The sequence below is a fragment of the Dermacentor andersoni genome, chromosome 9 (genome assembly GCF_023375885.2).
Source record: "Dermacentor andersoni chromosome 9, qqDerAnde1_hic_scaffold, whole genome shotgun sequence".
Lineage (NCBI taxonomy): Eukaryota > Metazoa > Arthropoda > Arachnida > Ixodida > Ixodidae > Dermacentor > Dermacentor andersoni.
Window position 1 is genome coordinate 125,529,372 of NC_092822.1, and position 21,119 is coordinate 125,550,490.

Sequence of the window (21,119 nt, forward strand, 5' to 3'; positions counted from 1 at the left end):
CTGGCAGCAACTGCATATTTTGCAACTGGCGGCTAGGGGAACCCATGATCGCAGCTCAACCTCATGCATGGAAGGGATGAGAGCGGGGAGGAAGTGCGAGAGGGGGGCGGCTTCGACTGCGCCAGCAAGTGTGTACTTTACATGGCCACGTGCAGTCATGGGCACTGTATCTTGAAAGGGCTATGCAGGCAGCTCATGGCTATGTGTGCTCTGTGTTCTGGCCGCTCTTGCGTTAAAGCGATAAACAAAATGCACTTCGCTTGCTGCTGCTGCCGCAATTGCTCACACCAGTGTTTTAACGTTGAGTGTCCGTGCTCATTGAGTATGATGTGTTCATGTTTGCTTGTGCGCGCTGACACCGCGCTCGTTAATTGAGTTAGTAATATAATTAGCAAGCAAATGCTTTCAAGTTTGTATGGCCTATAAAGCTCTCGCGGCACCACCGCAGTCTGCGCAATGCCCATGCCTGAATGTATATGATGTGGCTTCGATTCGGCTCAGTACCAGAAAAGTTTTAAAGCATTTCTTTCCTGCCATTGAAGTGCAGCACGTACCCACTGGCACATATCCAGTGACCCATGTTGTATCGAAGAGGCTCATTGAGGAGCAGCACGTGCCCAGCGAACCAAGCTGGTGTGAATATGGTTCATTGAAGATTGCCACATGCCTAGTGTCACGTACTCGGTGACCCAAGTTGGTCCAATGGCTGGTTTTGAACCTGGTTTCCTCAGCACAGCAGCCCGGCGTTCTAACCATTAGGCTGCCAAATGAGTCAAGCTGGTGGGAAAGAGGCTGGATGAGGACAAACGGACATACTGGGTGAAGAATGCTAACCGCATTAAAATTTTTAAGTCAGAGGGGACACATGTGCTCAATAATTTCCTTTTGGTGGCATGCTTTTGGACTAGTTCTGCAGTTACTTGAGAGTAAACATCGCTTACAGTTAATATGTTGCCTATGTGCTTGTGTTAGCACTAGGATATATTTCACAATGTATGCATTACAGCTAGAATGCATGCAGGGAAGTTCACAGTCAGTGTTGACACCACAATAGTGCAATGTGCAAACTGGTAGTGTGCCAGGGTTGCAACCAGCTTATGTGCTTGCAGCAATGGCTGCCCATCATCTGAGGAGCTGTTCTGGAAGCTGGACGCACTGCAGTGTTTCATCCGAGACTTGCACTGGCCCGATGAGGTATTTGCCAAGCACCTCGAGCAGCGGCTCAAGCTCATGGCCTGTGATATGGTGGAGTCTTGCGTCACTAGGTGAGTCTCGTGATAGCTGTCAGTGCACTTTTTGATGACAGTGCTTTCAGGGTTAAACAGTCAAGCCCGGTTATATTGAACTTGTAAAAAAAAACGCCTACCAGTTCTATATAGGGCATAATTCGACGTAAACGTTTTAAAGAATTACACAACGTAAATGTATGTACCATTTTGGTTTACTGCAATATAAAATAGTCTGGGATATTCTTCTGCTTAAATATCTTCGTTACCTGGAATGTTACTCTAAGACATGCCTTGCATCGCCTTCAGGCTCTGTACAGTTACGCCCAGCACAGGAAAATGTTGCCTTGTTCTCTAAATGCTTGTGGTGACATTAGGCATTTCGTCAATTGTAGCCTGCACTATGCATCACAGTAAACTGGGCACGCTGTATGATTGCATCATGAAAACCATGCTACCTTCTTCTTTTTCTTTTCTTTGTCGTGTGTTCAAGATGCAACCAATTGTAGGTTGTGAGTTGCATCCTGTCACTCTCTCGTTGATAGAGATAATGAGTCTAGTTGAGTGCGTGTGTGCATGGGGGTGTTTCTCATTGTGTTGATATGTTGGACTCAATTTGGTGTCCTAGTACCTGTCCTAGTAGACATATTGTCGAGGACATTCATGTCACTGTTGTGCTGTGCAAAACAGGATGTGTGCCACTCTGCTGCTTCTGATGGCCCAACACAACTAAAATGTTCTCCAGCCTATGAGCTGAAAGAGGTGCAACTCTCTGGACCTTAGAGTTTGTCATCTGTCTCATTCCACCAATGCTTTGCTCTTCACATGCTCACCGTTGGAGGACTGTGTAGTACATCTGTGTGGTAGCAGTCACCTTGTTTGTTTGCCATTTCAAATTATTTACCGAAACACTACACTGGGACATATTGCTTGTGGTCTAGATTTCTGTCAACCCATTGCACACTGTATGGACAATTTACAGAGCTTAGCGACCACTTCATGACATCAGACCTTCAAACTGCTGGTGAACGCTCAGACTCAATCCCCAGCACGGCCGTTGCAAAACTATCTTCTGACATCAGGGCTCTGGCAGTAAAGTGTGAGGACACTGAAAATTGCCTTCGCAAGTCAAATTTGTTATTTTTTGGAATCCCAGACAAGCTTGGTGAATTGTGGGAGCAATCCGAGACCCAAGTAATTTCCTTCTGTGCTCAAAAGCTTGATATTGCTGTCGTTGGCTCTTGCACCAAGTGAGCGCGTAGGCTGGGGTGTTTTCGACAAGGCAAAAACCACCCCATTATAGTTAAGCTTACACACTTTAAAGACAAATCTAAGATTCTTTCCATCACTTCCAAGCTGAAGGGATGATCATTCACGATCCACGAAGATTTTTCTTAGATTTTTTTTTTCTTAATCATACACTCAGCACTTGAACACCCCGTTCAAAATTCGCTTCAACAAGCTGCAGATTGATAATAAACAATACATTTATGATGCTGACCATGACACCATCATTGAAGTCAAGCCACAGCAGTTAGAATGACCTTCAGAACAGTTTTCGTTGCCCTCCTTGCCGTGCCGATCGTACTAGCGCTAAAGCAGTTTTGCCGTCCTACCATAATGTGTCTGTGGTGGTAGCTAATGTTAGAAGTTATCTTCCAAAAAAAGACGTAGCACATGCGGTAATCGAGGATGACTCTACTGATATCGCCGTTCTTACTGAATCGTGGCTATCTCCCGAAGTGAAAGATATTGAACTAGTTCCTGACGATAAATCCTTCGCAGTTCATAGACTTGATAGGGCTGGTAAGCGTAGCAGTGGTGTTCTGGTCCTTGTGAAAGTGAACTTCACTTCGATTCTTGTTCCAATCAACACCCAGCATGAAATTCTCTGCATTACCATATCTCTTGCTTCAGTCTCTTTTACTTGTTTCGTGCTACTGTGCACCTGACTGCGATATTTCATTCATTAATCAGCTTTATACAGTTCTATTAGACTTGCAGTCACGCTTTTCTAAAACAAATTTATTATTATGGGGGGATTTGAGCTTTCCTAACATTGACTGGTCTACTCTTACTGCAACGAGTCACCATTCGAAAAATTTCTTAGATCTCGCTCTTTTGTTTAACCTGTGCAAATAAATCACAGTTCCAACTCGTGGCTCTAACGCTCTCGACCTTGTTCTAGTTTTCAATCCTGATACGATTCAATCACCGTAGTGCATAAGAGGGCTTAGTGATCATAACCTGATTCATTTTGACGTTTCTATCATCACTCCCATGTGCGGTATCAAGTTATAAATTTAGGTTACAAGTTTAACATTACTTTATGTGCACTTCAGCAGAAAATATGGGACTAATAAAACTTCAGCAGCAAACAAATATGGTTGCTGCTATTGTACCTATGCTTGTAACCTCACCGGGCACTGTACTTTGCCTTGCAGATTACGGCTGGTTGTTCGTTGTGCATCTTTTTTTTCTTTTTTCTTTTTTTTTTTTGCAGTGTGGAAGTATTTGCTGTGCTGTTAACACTAGCTGTTTCCTCAACAACTCGCGTAGGCTTTTATACATGAGTCATCGAAGGTTCCAGAACAATTGCTGGAGCCCACGTGTCAAGCAGCAAACAAGAGCAACAAAATAAAATGGTGCATGTTGTATAACAGACCAGCAACAATGTGTAGAAGGTCAATAGGACGTATTAGTCCAATAGAGAAACTAGTGGACATGCAGCACTGTTTGTATGACTAATATGTCTAATACATAGGGCCTACTGATCTTATAGGTAAATCAGTACAACTAATAGAAATTTCTGTTGATCTAGTACAAAACTTATATAATATGAAACATCATCTTCATCATCAGCCTATATTATGTCCACTTCAGGATGAAGCCCTCTCCCCGCGATCTCCAATTACCCCTGTCGTGTGCCAACTGATTCCAACTAGCACCCGCAAATTTCCTAATTTCGTCACACCACCTAGTCTTCTACTGTCCTCTACTGTGCTTCCCTTCTCTTGGTACCTATTCTGTCACCCTATTGGTCCAACGGTTATCTAACCGGCGCATTACATGACCTGCCCAGCTCCATTTTTCCCTCTTTATGTCAATTAGAATATCGTCTATACCCGTTTGCTCTCTGATCCAAACCGCTCTCTTTCTGTCTCTTAACATTATGCCTAGCAATCTTTGTTCCATCACTATTTACGCGGTCCTTAACTTGTTCTCAAGCTTCTTTGTCAGTCTCCAAGTCTCTGCCCCATATGTCAGCACCAGTAAAATGCGCTGATTGTACAACTTCCTTTTCACTGATAATGGTAAGCTTCCAGTCTGGAGCTGACAATGCCTGCCGTATGCGATTTAACCCATTTTTATTGTTCCATGAATTTCTTTCTCATGATCAGGGTTCCCTGTGATTAGTTGACCTAGGTAAACATACTCCTTCACAGACTCTAGAGGCTGACTTATGATCTTGAACTCTTGTTCTCTTGTCCAGTTATTTATCATTGTCTTTGTCTTCTGCATATTAATCTTCAACCCCACCGTTGCACTCTCCCTGTTAAGGTCCTCAATCATTTGTTGTTACTCGTCCCCAGTGTTGGTGAACAGGACAATGTCATCCGCAAATCGAAGGTTGCTGAGATATTCACCATTGATCCTTACTCCTAAACCTTCCCAGTTTAATAGCTTGAATACTTCTTCCAAGCACGCAGTGAATAGCATTGGAGAGATTGTGTCTCCTTGTCTGATTTATAGGTATCTTCCTGCTTTTCTTGTGTAGAATTAAGGCAGCTTGGAACTTCTGTTGATATTTCCCAAGGTATTTATGTGAGCGGTCTGTACTCCTTGATTACGTAATGCCTCTATGACTGCTGGCATCTCTACTGATTCAAATGCCTTTTCTTAATCTATGAAAGCTATATAGAGAGGCTTATTATACTCTGTGGATTTCTTGATTACCTGATTAATGACATCGATGTGATCCATTGTAGAGTATCCCTTCCTGAAGCCAGTCTGTCCCCTTGGTTGACTAAAGTCCAGTGTTGCTCTTATTCTATTGGAAATTATTTTGGTAAATATTTTATATAATACTGAGAGTAAGCCAATGGGCCTATAATTTTTCAATTCTGGAAATTGCAGTTCATGGAAATTGAAAACCGTTTCAGCTTCCCTTTAAGGGTTACAGACTGGATTCCAAGGGATGGGAAGCGTAGCAGGGGGCTAGCAGAAGGTTAGGTGGGCGGATGAGATTAAAAAGTTTGCAGGGGCGACATGGCCACAACCAGTACATGACCGGGATAGTTGGAGAAGTATGGGAGAGGCCTTTGCCCTGCAGTGGGTGTAGCCAGGATTATTATTATTACTATTATTATTATTATTATTATTATTATTATTATTATTATTATTATTGTACTCTCTGACATCTGCAGGCTTGGAGTGACGCCTGACACTGGTGAAAGATGCCGAGAGCGAGTGGGGCTATACTAATCCAGGTACATACAAATTGGGAAGGCCCACTAAGCTTGAACAAAGACACTCCCTCACTAGAACAGGAATTGGCCTCTCTGGTGCAGTATTTGGCCACAACTTCCCTGATGATATCTACAATATGAAACTATTAGACTAATAAAAACTTCTATTAGAATTTTTGCTAGGGCAAGCATTCGAGGATCTCTTCAGTACGCATTCAGGACATTTTAAAGACCCGGGCATTCGCTGCGCCCAGTGAAAAATTCATAATTTTATTAACTGAAGTAACCTGTTTTCCATCTATAAAGAGAAAAAAATCAGGCTTAATATTACAGCATGCACTTACTGCTTGACAAAGCATACTTTTGAGCCCTGTTGCACTGGGCTCAGTGTGTGGTCATACCAGATGAGATTGTAGACGCATAATAAACACAAGACATAGACTTACCCGCTGTCCACTGCCATGTTTTCTTCAATGCTGCACTTGGCTTAGATTAGTTTGGCTTGACTTTTCAAATCGAAGTGCCATTGCACCAGCGAAGAAAGGAAATTGGGTGACTTGGTCGCCCTAGCTTGGTCGTTGACATTGCAGGATACTTTGCTGGTTAACTCTTTCATTGCCAACCACAGCTATTATCGCCCGCAGGAACTCAAATCTATACAAGTTAAAAAAAGTGGTTCAGTCAAGCACAATGGTGAGGCATCAAAACCAACTATCAGAGTCTAACTCCACATATAAAAAAAATCATAATCAAGTTCCATGGCCTAGTAATGGCAGTAAATGAATTAATTAGCACCTAATTTCTCATTCATCAAACGAAACAATAAAAAATTTCAACTTGTGGGTCTCTTCTAACATAAAACTAGATGTCCTCAAAATGTCTCACAGTGGACGTTCTTGTGACGATCGCACATTCTTAAAAAGTCCTGCAAACAATGTTTTGACGATGAACTAGTGGATGTCATCCTGAGGACGTCATAAAACATGTGAGGATGTTTGTACCATCTGAGGACGTCCCGAGGACATCAAATGTTGTCTGTGTCTATTGGGTCATTTTTTTGTGTTCTCGACCTCAAATGTTATCGGCGCCGGGAAATCGTACATAACAAGATGGCATCAATGAGGTTCTGCTGTATCTGTTTCATTTTTCACGCTGTTGTGACAGCAGGGCAGCTGAAGGTAGTGCTTCATTGTGCAGGACGCTGCAGGCATTCCAGCAGCTGCAGAGAAAGAGCAAGTGGAATACAACTGACTACATCGTGCCCTCAGAGATGTGCGCCATGATCAACGTGGTACTCGAGGCACGCATCCAGTCACTCAAGCTGTGCACCGTGGACGGAGCTGATGTGGTCAGTCACATGCCTTGTACCAGCTTGTACAATACTTTTTATACATTATATTACAGAAATGCATGATTTTCACCTTGAAGGAAATCTGTATCGAAGAGGGGTGGAAAACATGTAACATATCAGATCAAATCTGAATGTAAATTTTTTTTTCTTATCACATGCAAATGCTCCAAGCTTATTCACTCGTTTGTGTGCTTCAATCAAAGCACATGAGGAGGCAAAACAGCACTCCTTCTTCTGTTGGATTTTGGGAGTGCTGGCAAATAGTTGTGATAGAAAACAATGTCTTAGTCATGTGGGCTGGTATCCCAAGGCAACCCAACACTGCCCAAAAGTAAAACGCTGCCAAGATGGGAGCGGCCTGCACACTTGCCATAGTCTGCCCTATTGTTTGCTTGAAAATATGTGATGTAAAGCGGGTCCAGGGCAGGAATAAAAGAACCGGGAAGCTTTTTTTTACAGATGGGCACTTTGCTGCCAGACCCGTATTGCCGGGTCTGGCAGCAAAATAGACCTTTTCGGGTTTACTTCCAAGCTCGCTGCACTCCGACAAGGGCTTCTCACAAGCTTAGTCGGGAGACTACCGACTTGGAACATCATGAGCCCATGCTTGCAATCAGGCTGTTTAACCAGCAACAAGCTACGTAACCACTGCTGCACTTCGATATTAATACAATGCATTTGTGCCGTATCCTTGAATCGTACGGAGAAAAGGTGCTCACTTTAGCAATCTTGGAGATTCCGATCTCTTGGTCATAAATGTGCTGGGGGCCTGCTGTTAAGTATTCACTGTGTAATACAAGAGCAACTGTGACAATCCACGAAAACTAGTGATGCTGAAAGCTAAAAAAAGAAAAAGAAAGGGGGGGAGGGGGTGCTGCCAGAGCCACGAAAGCTTGTACAGCTCACTGTGTCCTGCCCAGGTCAACCCAGTCACAGCACTGTTTCTCAAGGATGTCTATGCCTGTGCAATCAATGAATATGCGAGTCAGCAACTTCGTGGCATTAGCAGGTATCATCTGCTCACGAATTGGTGCTAGCAGCTTTTTTTATCAGTTTGTAGGATTCACTGTTGCTAAATGATCTGTCACACATCATTGACGTATACACACAAAATCTTGCAATATTTTTGATTATGGAGCCCTGCCATAGTTCTTTGTTTGTTTTTTCCCACGTTTACATAGAAGAGCATGTGAAAAATGAGAACTCTTCATGATACCCTCACTTATAAGGATGGTGCCGCCACACGTTGTGATGCCCACCTCGCATGAAGCACTGCCACCATTGTTTTGCCCACTGCGCTTTGCAGCACCAGCAGTGAGCGCAGACAGTTTTGTTCGCGCATTCTCTTCACAGTATCTGCCTGGGGTGCTCATTTCTAAGAGCAGCACCAAGTATTGCAAAAATGGTTGAATGTTTTCTGTTCTTAGAGGTTCAAAAATAAGCCCTATATGGATTGTGAAAATTAAGAGAGGCTATGTCACAGTAATGTTGAATTCCTTTTGTGTAAGGGAAATGCATGATTGGGTCATTTGTTGTGTTCTGGCACCGATGAAAGCATTATGACGTTGCCCGTATGATGCGTCTGGCTGCTGTGCCAGACACCATGCAAGATGTCTTGACATGATCGCTTTTGTGACAGATACAGAAAGCATCCTTGTTTCACACACACACATATCGTTTTCTGGACTGCATTGCATTTGGTATACCAGACACTGAGTGATTGAACTTTGATGCACCGAAAATGGAAAAGAAGAGCATGTACGTAAGCCACACAACGTTTCTGCTTGCGTGTTTTCTGGAGACAAACTAACTTTATTTTCTTCAAATTTTCTTGCTTTGAATGACAAAACACATAGTATGTGACTTAAATTATTACCAAGGTTTACAGGAAAGTGCTTATTTTAAAAATTAGAGGCACAGAAAGAATCCATACTAAATTGTGCAGGTTGTGGTTCCTGAGTGTGAAATGCAGCCCAGGCCTTAATTTTTTCGCTAGTTTGAGGTAGCCTTCATGTTTGTCGTTTTAAGTTTCGTCACTACATCAGCACTACTTTAACACTTTTGAATTGACCAGCATACTTATTTGAAGATAGTTGCTTCAAATGACCGGTGAAAGAAGCTCAAGCCAACAAGAAAAGGTTCACTGCGTGCACTCGTATGCATAAACAGTGGCCGTGAATGAGAAGACGGGGAATCGAGAAGGAACCGAATTTATGTTAGCCTCAATCATGCGAAGCCAACGGTTAATGCAACCAAGGACAGCATAGGGGAGTTATTTGTACTGAATGTGGTTGATTGCAGTGGGAGAGGCTCAGCCAAGTGCGGCCACCACGAGCTCATGAAGGTAGTGATGGTGAATAATAGAGCTGCGAATCTGTGAGTGACGAAACTAACTTTTATTGGACAAACTTGTGCGCACAAAAGCAAGTTACACTCAAAGCACAGCGATAGCAGCGAACAGGGTCGGCGAAAATCTGATCTGCGGGGCAAATGCGTAGGCTTTTATAATAGAGTCATCGAAGGTTCCAGAATAATTACTGGAGCCTACGTGTCAAGCAGCAAACAAGAGCAACAACATCAAACAATGCATGTTGTATAACAGACCAACAACAATCTGTGTAATGTCAATAGGACGTATTAGTCTAATAGAGAAACTAGTAGACATGCAGCACTCTTTGTATGACTAATATGTCTGATACACAGGGCCTATTGGTCTTATAGGTAAGTCAGTACAACTAATAGAAATTTCTATTGGTCTTGCACAATACTTGTATACTGTATCTACTCGCATACTGATCACACTCTTTTGTAAAAAAAATTGCCGCATATTTAGGGGTGCGATAATTACGCGGATTAAAGTTCCCGCGAAAAGAAAAAATTTTTTTTATCCGGCATTTGCTCCAGGATGACAACAGGTCAACAAATGGGCGGCTGCCGCTGTAACAGTGGGGGAAAACAAAACAAACATGGCGGCCAGATAAGCAAGCCGAACGTGCCGAACACGATTTTTTTTTTTTGCTTTTCGTGATTATGTTATGTGCATTGAAATAGTTTCTTTCGTATCAGGAATGAATAATATCGTTAATATCAACAAGTCTGTGGCAATAACGTAGCCATGTCCACTTTCAGGGGACAGAAACAGAGATGGGCATGCTTAGCTGCCAGTGACATAGAAACACATGGCGGGTAAACAGCAGCATTTTTCTTCCCTACTATCCTAATACGGCCCATTTCCGCTAAGTGTGGGCGAACGTCTTAGCTGTGTTACAAACATCGGCGTATGAATAGGGTACACTCTGTCACAATCCACCCCGGGTCGTGAACAAAGGAGGGCTTGTGGCACCCGCCGTTAGACGGACGCTTCGCAGCGTGGTGGTGCTGAATGATGACTAACCGGCGAGCAGCCGTGCTCGTCGGTGTTTATTGCGGTGCGGTGACTAATGTTGCCTGCCGAGCTTTAGCAGGCCACCGGGCGAACGAACATTATGCCTGGGGGGCGTCCCTTGCTTGTTACACCCCCTTACCCCCAGTTTGTTTAAGAAAAAACAAACATCCATGTTTTAAATATGAGCCTCTGCCTCCACCCTAGCTGGGTCGACGGTGCCTGCTATCCAGGCGAATAACGGTCCGGTGGCCTTCGCCATCAAGCACTTTGCCTGGGCACCAGTGTTGATTTGTTGGGTGTGGCAATGCTGGGTGCTGCCTGAGCCAGCCTCGCTCCATCCGGAGGGTCCGTAGTGGTCGGCCTCGTGAGTGGTGCTGGGCTCGACACCGGTCCAATGGGTGCCGCACCACTGGCAACGGTTGCCGCCTCCGAGGTGGGTGGTGTTCCGTGGAAGCGACTGGTGTTGCCGCTAGTCCTCCTGCGGGCTGGAACTCAGAAGTGGCAGTCGAGGGTGCTTGCCAGGTCCTGAGGCGAGGCCTGACATGGTCGGCGTGTCTGTGCCACATGGCCCCGTCTGGCATGCACACGAGCAGCGATGAGGCACTGGCAGGAAACACCACCTGTCCGGCAGACCAGGGTGGGCCAGGACGAAAGTTCCTGGTAAGAACTGGAGCTCCAGACTCTGGCAAAGGCCCGGGACGGCACCCTTGGTCAGCAGCCAGCTTCTGCTTCAGCTGCTTCAAGAGCACTGTAGATCGGAGGTCCAGATGCAAGACATCCAAGGGTGTCTTGACCATCCGACCCAGCAGGAGCTCACAGGGGGCGCGGCCAGTGACATCATGGGGCGTGGTCCAGTACTGAAATAGTATCCGGGCAATCTGAGTCCGGAAATCCCCAGTCTGGCTCTTCTTGAGCTTGTCTTTGATGGTTTGCACCACCTGCTCGGCTGCACCATTTGAAGCAGGGTGGTACGGCGGAACCATCATCCGGCGGATTCCGTTCTTCGTCAGCCAGGCCAGGTACTCTGTGCTGGCGAAAGCAGGACCATTGTCGTACATGATGACATCTGGGAACCCCTGGGCGGCGAGGACCTGCCTTAGCACTGCAATGGTCGTGCCTGCTGATGGAGTGGTGACAGGTAGAACCTCCACCCACTTTGAAAAGGCGTCCACCACCACCAGGAAGTAATGGCCTTTGAAGGGTCCCCCAAAATCCACATGTAGGCGGGACCAGGGTCTCTGTGGGAACAGCCAGGGGGTGATTTCCACATGACGCAAGGCTCGCTGATGCTCCTGGCAGATTTGGCAGCTCTGCACCAAATGCGCGATGTCTTGGTCCAGGCCAGGCCACCAAACATGGGACCGAGCCTCCATCTTGGTCTTTTCTACGCCAGGATGACCCGCGTGCAGCAACTGCAGGACCCTGGACCGGAGACTTTGTGGGATCACCACCCTAGCACACCACAGTAGGCAGCCCTGCTGCAAGCTCAGCTCAGCGGCTTTGTGGCTATAGGCCTGCTGCACCAATTCCTCCTCACGGGACACCGCCTTGACCACCTGAGACAGGACTGGGGCTGGTCACTTGAGATACCGCAGATCTGGAGAGCACCTCCGGGTAGGCGTGTTCGAGCATGAAAACTTCAGCAGGTTCTGGAACAGCATCAGGCACCTCTTGCAGGGGCAGGCAACTCAGGGCATCAGCAGGTCCCAGGTCCTTTCCCGGACAGTAAACGAGCTGGTAACTGTAAGCTGCCAGCCTCAAGGCCCAGCGTACCACTCGAGGCGATGCCTGCACAGGAACTGCCTTGTCAGGCCCCAGCAGCCCCAACAGCGGCTTGTGGTCTGTGACCGCCTCAAACTTCCGGCCCCACAGGTACTGGTGGAAGCATTCAACACCGAACATGAGGGCCAAACCTTCCTTGTCCAGGTGGCTGTAACGTTGCTCTGCAGCATGAAGCCGTCGAGAAGCAAATGACACAGGGCGTTCCTGGCCATCTTTGTCCCGGTGTGCCAGGACGGTTCGCACGCCATATGGCTACGCATCTACGGTCAGGACGACAGGCTTGACAGGATCAAAGTGTACTAGCACCGGAGCCTTGGTGATTAGCTCCTTGCTGCACTGGAAGGCCCGGTCCTACTCCTTCTTCCAGACCCATTGCTGACCATCTCGAAGTAGAAGATGGAGCAGCTGGACATGCTCCGACAGGTTTGGCAGGAAAGTCCTGTAGAAGTTGATTAGGCCGAGGTAGCTCTGAAGTTCCTTCTTGTTCTGGGGCTTAGGTGCCTTGAGCACAGCATCAACTTTGCGGGGAGCCCGGGCTAGGCCAGCCTGGGAAATGACATGTCCCACGTACTCAACACTGGGGCCCAGGAAAATGCACTTTTCTAGCTTGAGCTTAAGGCCGGCATCCTGCAGCTGTGCCAGGACATTGTGCAGGTTTTGCAGGTGGTCCCTGTTGTCGTTGCCAGTAACTAGGATGTCATCCAAGTACACCACCATGTGCCTCATGCCCCTGAAGAGGTTGTCCATCTCCCTCTGAAATATAGCTGGGGCTGAGGCCATGCTAAACGATAAGCGCGTGTACTGAAAGAGCCCCAAAGTTGTCGATATTTTGACATACTTCCGGGAGGCATCCTGGAGCACCAGTTGCTGGTAAGCATCCCTGAGGTCCTGCTTGGTGAACTTCTGTCCACCGGACAATGCTGTCCAGAGATCTTCAATCAGGAGCAACGAGTACTTCTTGAAGGTAGCGACGGGGTTGATGGTAACCTTGAAATCCCCGCAGATCCTGACACTGCCGTCTCGCTTGAGGACTGGTACGATAGGAGTGACCCATTCAGATGTCTTGACAGGTACCAGGATGCCCTCTCGCTGTAACCGTTGCAGCTCCTGGGTGACCCCGTCCTTCAGGGCAAACGGCAGTGGGCGAGGCTTGAAAAAACGATGCCGGGCTCCCTCAGGTACATAGATGCCAGCCGTCGTGCTGGCGAATGCGCCCACCCCTGGCTGGAACAGAGACTTGAACTTGGTCAGGAGGCTGGGGACGTCTTTCACCACATGCAGGCTGGCTTCCTGGTACCCTGGCAGACGAACACCCAGTGCGTGAATCCAGTTTCGGCCCAGTAGGGTCGGCGACGACCCCTTGGTTAAGTAAAGGGGAAGGGTTGTCTCCCTGTCACCAAAGCAAACGTTGACCTGTGCCTGACCCTGGACCTGGGAGAACTGCCTGGAGTAGTTGCGCAGCATCACGCCCGAAGCCTTGACGGACACGCCGGGGAAAGTACGCTTGAAGAGTTTCCCGGCCATGACCGACCCGCTGGCCTCTGTGTCAAGCTCCATGGAAATGGGGTGCCCACAGATTTCAACGGTCAGCATGTACAGTGGCACAGACGACGGTACAAGGCCTGTGTGCCACATGTCGAAAATGGGCGGGTCCTCGGCCACGACGTGGAGCCTGGCCATGGAAGAACTTGAGCCTGCTGCCGCACGCCCCAGCCGCATACCTTTGCGACAGCTACCCTGGCCGTGGGCTTGAACCAGGCTGCTGCTGCTGTTCGTTGTTCGTCCTCCCCCTTCGGCATACCCGTGCCAGGTGCCCAGTTTTCCCGCATGTGAAGCATTGTGCTTGAGAGAACTGGCACTGTGAGGGGGAATGGGCACCATCACAGCGACTGCAGGTACTGCCCTTTGTCGCCAACTTGTTGACCGCCGCTTCTGCCGACGCTGAGCCAGTCGTACATGCAAGCTTGCCGGCGTCCTCGGCGGCAGCTTCCATTGCCAGCGTTGTCTTCATGGCGTCTTCCAGCGACCTGGAAGCTCCAGGAGTCACGTCAGCATGGCGGGGTTGCTGATGCCGCAGACGAAACGATCCCGGAGCAGCAAGACCAGCTGGTAGAAAACGCAGGCACTCGCTAACCCTCGTAGCGCAGCAACGAACTGCCCGAGGGTCTCTCCTTCCCGTCAGCTCCGTTTGTTGAAGCGGAAACGCTCCATTAGTGTGGACGGTGCTGGGTTGAAATGCGAGCGCCGTATGGCGAGCAGCTCACCTAGTGTCTTAACGTGCGGCGTGGCTGGCTTGAGAAGGTTGAGCAGGAGACTGAAGACGCGGGTCCCGCAGCTGGCCAGGAAAATGTCCTGCTGTTTGTCCTCGGGTGTGTCGTTTGCGTGGAAGAACACGTGGACTTGTTCCTCGTAAATTGGCCAGGTGGACCCATCTCCCTCGAACGGCTTGAGCTTTCCGTACAGCGGCATGGCGGCAGCAATGGGGGGCGGTGTTTCACCGCTCGCGGTGGCATGGGACGATTTGTGGGTACTCATCGCCAGTGTCACGATCCGCCTGGGTTCGTGAACAAAGGAGGGCTCGAGGCACCCTCCGTTAGACGGACGCTCCGCAGCGTGGTGGTAACGAACGATGACTGACCACCGAACAGAATTGCTTGTTGGTGTTCATTGCAGTGCGGTGACCAATGTTGCCTACCGAGCCTGCCAGGCCAACGGAGATTATGCCCGAGGGGGCATCACATGCTTGTTACAGACAGCAACCCGATGCTTTAGCAGCCTCCACTACAAATGTACTGGGTATGTGCCGCTTTTCAGTGAACGCCTTTCATGCCAATGCTTGAGCGAGCTGTGCCTTGAACACACTGGGAATGTGTCACTCCTCAATGAACCTTTTGCCAACTCCAGTCACTATGTGCCACTGAGTGTGCGGCAAGTGATGGAACAATTCTCAATTTTACAAGCACCGGTGTGCCATGATTCGAGTGCCTCGGCAGTGCCACTAGCAGTGCCACTTCTCGGCAGTGTCACTAGATGACACTGAGCCTCCAGAAATAAGTGCGAGAGAAGTCCTCAGTTGCCGCATGACGCATTTCCCAGCATACACACACCCCGGTCCGCCACACATTTCGGAGGCCACACACAGGCTTCGTGGCAGCAGTGTGGGATGGCACCAACCATTCTTAGTGAATAGCGAAAGAAGAGACCCACTGCAGTACATGCCTCATACATAACTCGTTTTGGCGATGGCAATACATTGTGTCACTATATTGATTGATGCTAATGCATTACCGTCGATAGTCATTGTGAGATGGGTTCTGCCACAATGTTTTTGATAGTCTGGTATGTATTTTCCATGAAGGTATACAGAAAGCTTTCTGTTAAACAGTGCCTACGTGTTTCTGTTACCGATTTCCATGTTGTTCAGCTTGTATGACAACAACAACAACAATGACAATTCTGCAATACAGCCAGACATGCTTAGGAGGACAACTGCAGACTTCCTGTAAATTATTGGTCTTACCGAGTGACTGAACAAGACTCTTGCCGACATGTTAGCAATGAAGTTCATTGACGTCGAGATGTGGGATGCAGTCCTTTCTCACCTAACGTTCACTAACAACGTAGTAGTGCAAAAAAACGCAAGTGACACCGTTTAAGCCGGTACATGGAAGGAACCTGGAGACAGTGCTCAGTGCCATGCTGGCGTACATCATCAACGAAGACAACCTCGACATCGCCACCTATCTCTAGTGCACCGGAAAAGCCTGACAGCTCGCCTTCCTATATGTATCAAGAACCAGCAAAGGACCAACAACCGATGCTACAATCTTCATTGATACTATGAGAAATACCAGCTTGGCAACCGTGTTTGGGTTTGGACCCTGATACACCGATGAGGACATTGCGAGAAACTTTCAGAATGCTATTTCGGACTGCACAAGATCCTCCAATGTTTTGGAGCACTGGACTATGAGGTCGTGCCAGGTGGCATTGTGCAATCACAGTGGCAGCACTCATGACCTGAAGTAGTCCATGTCGTGCACCTTAAACCATTCTACAACTGTTAACGAATCCTGAGACTTCTTAGTGCATAGCATTACAGGGTGTGTGGGACTGAAAATTCTGTCTGTCCATCTGTGGCCAAGAAATGTAGGCTGATCTCAAGGATGTGCAATACGGGGCCAACTGTGGCCCTTTATTGAACCTTTTTTCAACACAGGGGGTCAATGTGCAGTTTAAGCCCCTTGTGTGCACCCTTGACAGTGGCCAGCAGGTGCGGCGTGATAATGGATGGCTCATTTTCTGCACAAACATTGCATCGGTGCAAAATAGTCTACGTGTCAGTTTAACACCCTCTACAGACAACTATGTGCCTACCACAATACAAGAAAGAGTCATCGATCATGTATAAATATGTGGTATCCACAATGTAAAAACACTAAAGTATGTCATACTTCAGCACTCATAGACTCGTACTTGGTATACTGGTGCCACACACGTATAAGAGCAAACATGAGGAAGAAGTGCAAGACGCACACAAGAGGGAAAGAGAAGACTGTACATGTATGGAATGCGAAATACAAAACTATGTGTGTGTACATATATGTACAGGTTGTCTTTAATTCTATGCATTACTCTTCCCGCAACACATGTACAATAGAGCAGCAGAAGCAAGCCGAAGCCAAATATAATGCTACACATCTTGGCTACTTCCTGTTCAGGGAGGTCCCACAAATTTTTTTTATGCGTTGCTTTGTTATTCTTTATAATATCTTTCTGCGTTACTTTGTTATTTTTCTTTCCTACGTGCGCTTTTCTCTTTCGCTCTCCTGTTACGATTGTAGCTTCAGGACAATGTTTTTCGCAAGAAGGCATTGACACGTGTACTTGTTTATGTTTTTTTTTGTTACTGCATATCACCTATTGAACAAATGTTAAATGTTATCACTCAGCGTAAGACACCCCTTTTTGTATTGGAAGTTTTTTCATGTTAACATTGGTTTTATCTGTTGTCCATGTTTTTGCCAAGCCTTGTGCAATCAGATTGCATGCGCGATGCGAATAGCAGTGTACATTCTAGAAGTTACGCAAGCACCAGCGATTACGCGGGAAGGCTCAATGAGTCTTGTTTGAATAGCAGACAGGATTGATCTCCAGATCAGATTTCAATGATTGACTAGTGTGCTCGCAGTTATCACTGTGCTTTGAGTCTAACTTGTTTTTTCTGGCCACTGGTTCACCCATAAAAGAGGCACAGGTTTGCAACTCATAGTTTCTGTTACTGTCTGGTTCCTCACCTTCATTACAATATGAAAATATTTTTTACAGTATTCAATTTTCATGTGTAAAGGTGAACAATGATTATAGTGAATTGCTAATTATTGTATCACAGTCACCTTGTACTATTGTTATAATTATTGTTTGTTATTTTGAACAATGAATATAGTTACACCTTGATGTAACAGTCAGTAGAATTGGCACTTTACTTCAATATGTTGAAATTTTTTTATATTGAAATTTTACTTTTAGTATACGTTTAGTCATCGACGGATTTTTGTTGAATGAAATTGGCCATAGATGTTTACAGATAATCAGGCAACCAGAAAAAACGAGTTTCAATAACCGAAAAATTTCACTTGTTTGGATTTGGGAGTCGCCGACAAAATATTCAGTTTCATGCTGTGCTGACAGTACATCTTCACATTGGCAGCACGAAGTGAAGCCTGTGAAGTGTTTATGTCTACTTCCCTGCCACAGCTGATAGCGCTGCCTGCAGTAGGATGACGCATTCAGCGACCTGCTCTTTCTGCAGTCTGACCAATGCAGCATCATAAACGTGTTGGACGCTGCTTTTGTTGTAGCATGCACGGGAGGACGGCATGCATCAAACTACCATCCTTCTTCGCTCACCTTCACACCCACCGCAGGGCCCAATCCGATCTTGTTTATTTATTTATTTACAAGAATACTGCAGGCATGGAAAGGGCCCTCACAAGAGCACTTCGACTAGACAGTCGGAATGGAATAGTATATATATATATATATATATATCATCAAATCCTGAGAGATGCCCCACCCCCGAAAGATAACCAACCCCTGTTCTTCGGCACGATTTTCTAGTTTTTCAAGAACACCAATAGATAACCCACACCTGACAATGGGCACCCTGCAATGAAGTTTGCCTGTACATGTCGCGCCACCTAGCAGCGGTGGTGAGCATTGGCGAATAGGCCCTCACTGTCAGTTCACCATTGTCCGTGGTGCGCTCAGGCCCGCCTGAAAGTGTGCTTTTCCAATTTTCCAATGAATTCACCGTGGCCTCTGTGAGAAGTGTGAACAAAAAGAAGAAGCGCAGATACTGTTGCATTAAGAATTATCACAAGCGCGAAGGGGATGTTGGCGTCAAATTGTGTCGCTTTCCTTCAAAACCAGGGAAGCAACCCGGTGGCTGAAGTGGATCGTCGCGGTTCGTGTCGGTCTTGTGAATTTCTGTGAAACTAAGACGTAAATGCAAAAACAAGAGAGAACCAGCAGCAGCATCCGTAAAAACACAATAAAGTGTCCACTGCATAAAAATGCGTGAACTGATTCCCGCTGTTGTAAATTAGTTTAGATAGTTGTCTAGCTCTTCTTGCTCCAAAACAAACGTGCAGTGGCTGTTACGTGTCAAATCTAGCTTTGTAAGCGCTCCATGCTGGAGCTTTGTACGCACAGTGCTTCTTCCTGTGCCAAGTTCAATACACGACTGCTGGAACCAAACTCATTTGTGCGGATGTTTTATCATGCTTAGAACAACAGAACTAAGGTTGGAGTGCACCACAGCACATGTCGAGTATTCAAAAATTAGCATTTCTCCCATGCATGCTAGGGCATATTTGCAGTGGTAATGAAGAAAAGAAATCGCTTGCAGCTGCATGTTTCTAATTAGTTTTAGGATAAATGGAGTTGTACTTTTCAATGCATAATTCTTTACTGCGCTGTCTGGAGGTTATGAAACGAGATCATGGCACTTAAAAAAACAATGTTTCAGAATTTTGCACATTTGCTATCCTGCAGCACCAGTACCACAGCAAAATTGATGGCCTTGTGGATGGGACACTCCAAGAGATGCAGACAGGACTTATTGCCAAGGTGAGCTCAATTTTTGTTGCCAACAGTGTTTCACGGTACTTATGACTGCAGTGCCTTTGTAATATTTTCAAATGTAGGGCTGTTTAACAGCCACATGTAGTCACTAAATATAGTTAAGCTAGATGTTATAAATACAGCTGTTCAACTGTTAAATAAGTAGAGCTTCTTTTAAGTGCATACTATGGTCATAAGCTCTATGTTAGGCATTCTATGCTGGAAGTATAAAAAAATATATTGATTCATTCATCTGAAAGGTACGTTGTTTAAGGAGGCAAAATGCGAGGTATTGTGGAACAGAATAAATACTTTACTGAATCCCAACATCACATCGAGTGACATTTTAAGCCTGAATGTTAAGAGGAAGCTTTAGCTCAGCCCCAGCTTTTCTGATGTAACCCCTGGGCCAATTTTAATAAGATGTCTTGCATTTAGAGAAATAAAATTCTAGTGACATTTGGAAACAAAATTTTGATGTAGAACCTACATTTTTTACAAAGATTTAAAAAACAAGGTAAGCTAAAGAAAAATGCAAGCCCAATGCTTACAAATTTGTCCATCTACATCAAAAACAGATATTGCCATTGTGTAAACTGCATCCGTTAGAGCATTTAAAGCCGACAAATTTGATGTATAAATTTAGAAATTACATGAATTTATGCTGTTTACAATGGTTTTGTAAAAGTCTGACTCACATATTACTGTAGTTGTATATATTTGAGAGCCATGTATAATACATAAATTTTGTCTGCCTTAGATTTACTATTAGATTCAATTGACAGACTTGCGATGTAATTTTTTATTGCCGAGTTACAGAGTTGCAACTTTTAATAGTTTCGTTTTCAGAAACTTTGTGATTTTCAGAAATTTTGCAACAAACCTAATCAACCTAATCAAAATGCAACCAACCTAATCAAATTTGATGCAGTGGTTGCCGAGAAAAAAGTATTTCTCCTTTCCCATGTATTCAGATAGGAGTCCTTGAGCTAAAGCATCATCTTAATGGTAAGCAGCTTTGCGGGTCTCACTTGACCAATGCTTTCAATAATTTTCTCACAAATATGGCTTTTGACAAGTCTTGTCCAATGGATCCCTTTATTTGGAACAACAAAATGACATCTCCGTTTTTTCGTCTTTAACTGTGATTTTGTCAATAATTAGAAGTTTCAATAATAGAAGTGGTATAGTGACATGGATGGTATTTGGATATGGCTGGTGATGTTAGTTGCTAACAAATATTTTAGCACTAATTCTTGTGCATATATACAATTCCTGTTAGCTACGTCCGTTTCTACGAGTCAAATGCAGATTACAAAAGAAGTAGTATTGATAAAAACGACGATCTCATTGACTTAAGAAAATATAGACTGGTATCTGGCCTGCGATTTTTTTCCTGCATGAAGATGAATAGCCCCTTTCATCCTCTGAATGCATAAGTTCCGTAGAGTCTGGCAAAGCATTAGATCAAAAGTACTGTATTTAGGTACATGAACCTAAAGTGCACCTTCTTTTTCCCAGAAAATGGGTGCAAGAATGCCTACAAGTTACAAACAATGTATCCTCAAAGCCGTCTGAGGCAGCGTCACAAAGCATGTTTTTCTGAAGGTTGCCATGGGTTCATTTTGTGCTTGTCTATGATCTGGAGCGGCATTCTTGGTCAGCCACTTTCAGAGATACTAACACCTTCGTGTGATTTCATGATACTTCGCACCAGATGCTTCACTGTATACAGCCGCCAGCATTTCTGGTGCTGTGTCAAGCTGTGCAGAGCACCAGGA

General features: G+C 45.8%; 1 protein-coding gene across 8 annotated transcripts in view; it reads left to right on the plus strand.

Annotated features, from left to right (window-relative positions):
* The window catches only part of Cadps (calcium-dependent secretion activator 1), a 468,212-nt gene that overhangs the window by 315,521 nt on the left and 131,572 nt on the right, over window positions 1-21,119 (plus strand). For all 8 annotated transcript variants that reach the window (XM_055069950.2, XM_055069951.2, XM_055069952.1 and 5 more), the window contains 3 exons: window positions 1,110-1,265; window positions 6,893-7,043; window positions 19,270-19,344. In XM_055069950.2, coding sequence (XP_054925925.1) covers window positions 1,110-1,265; window positions 6,893-7,043; window positions 19,270-19,344 — 382 coding nt within the window. The remainder of the gene's footprint in view (window positions 1-1,109; window positions 1,266-6,892; window positions 7,044-19,269; window positions 19,345-21,119) is intronic.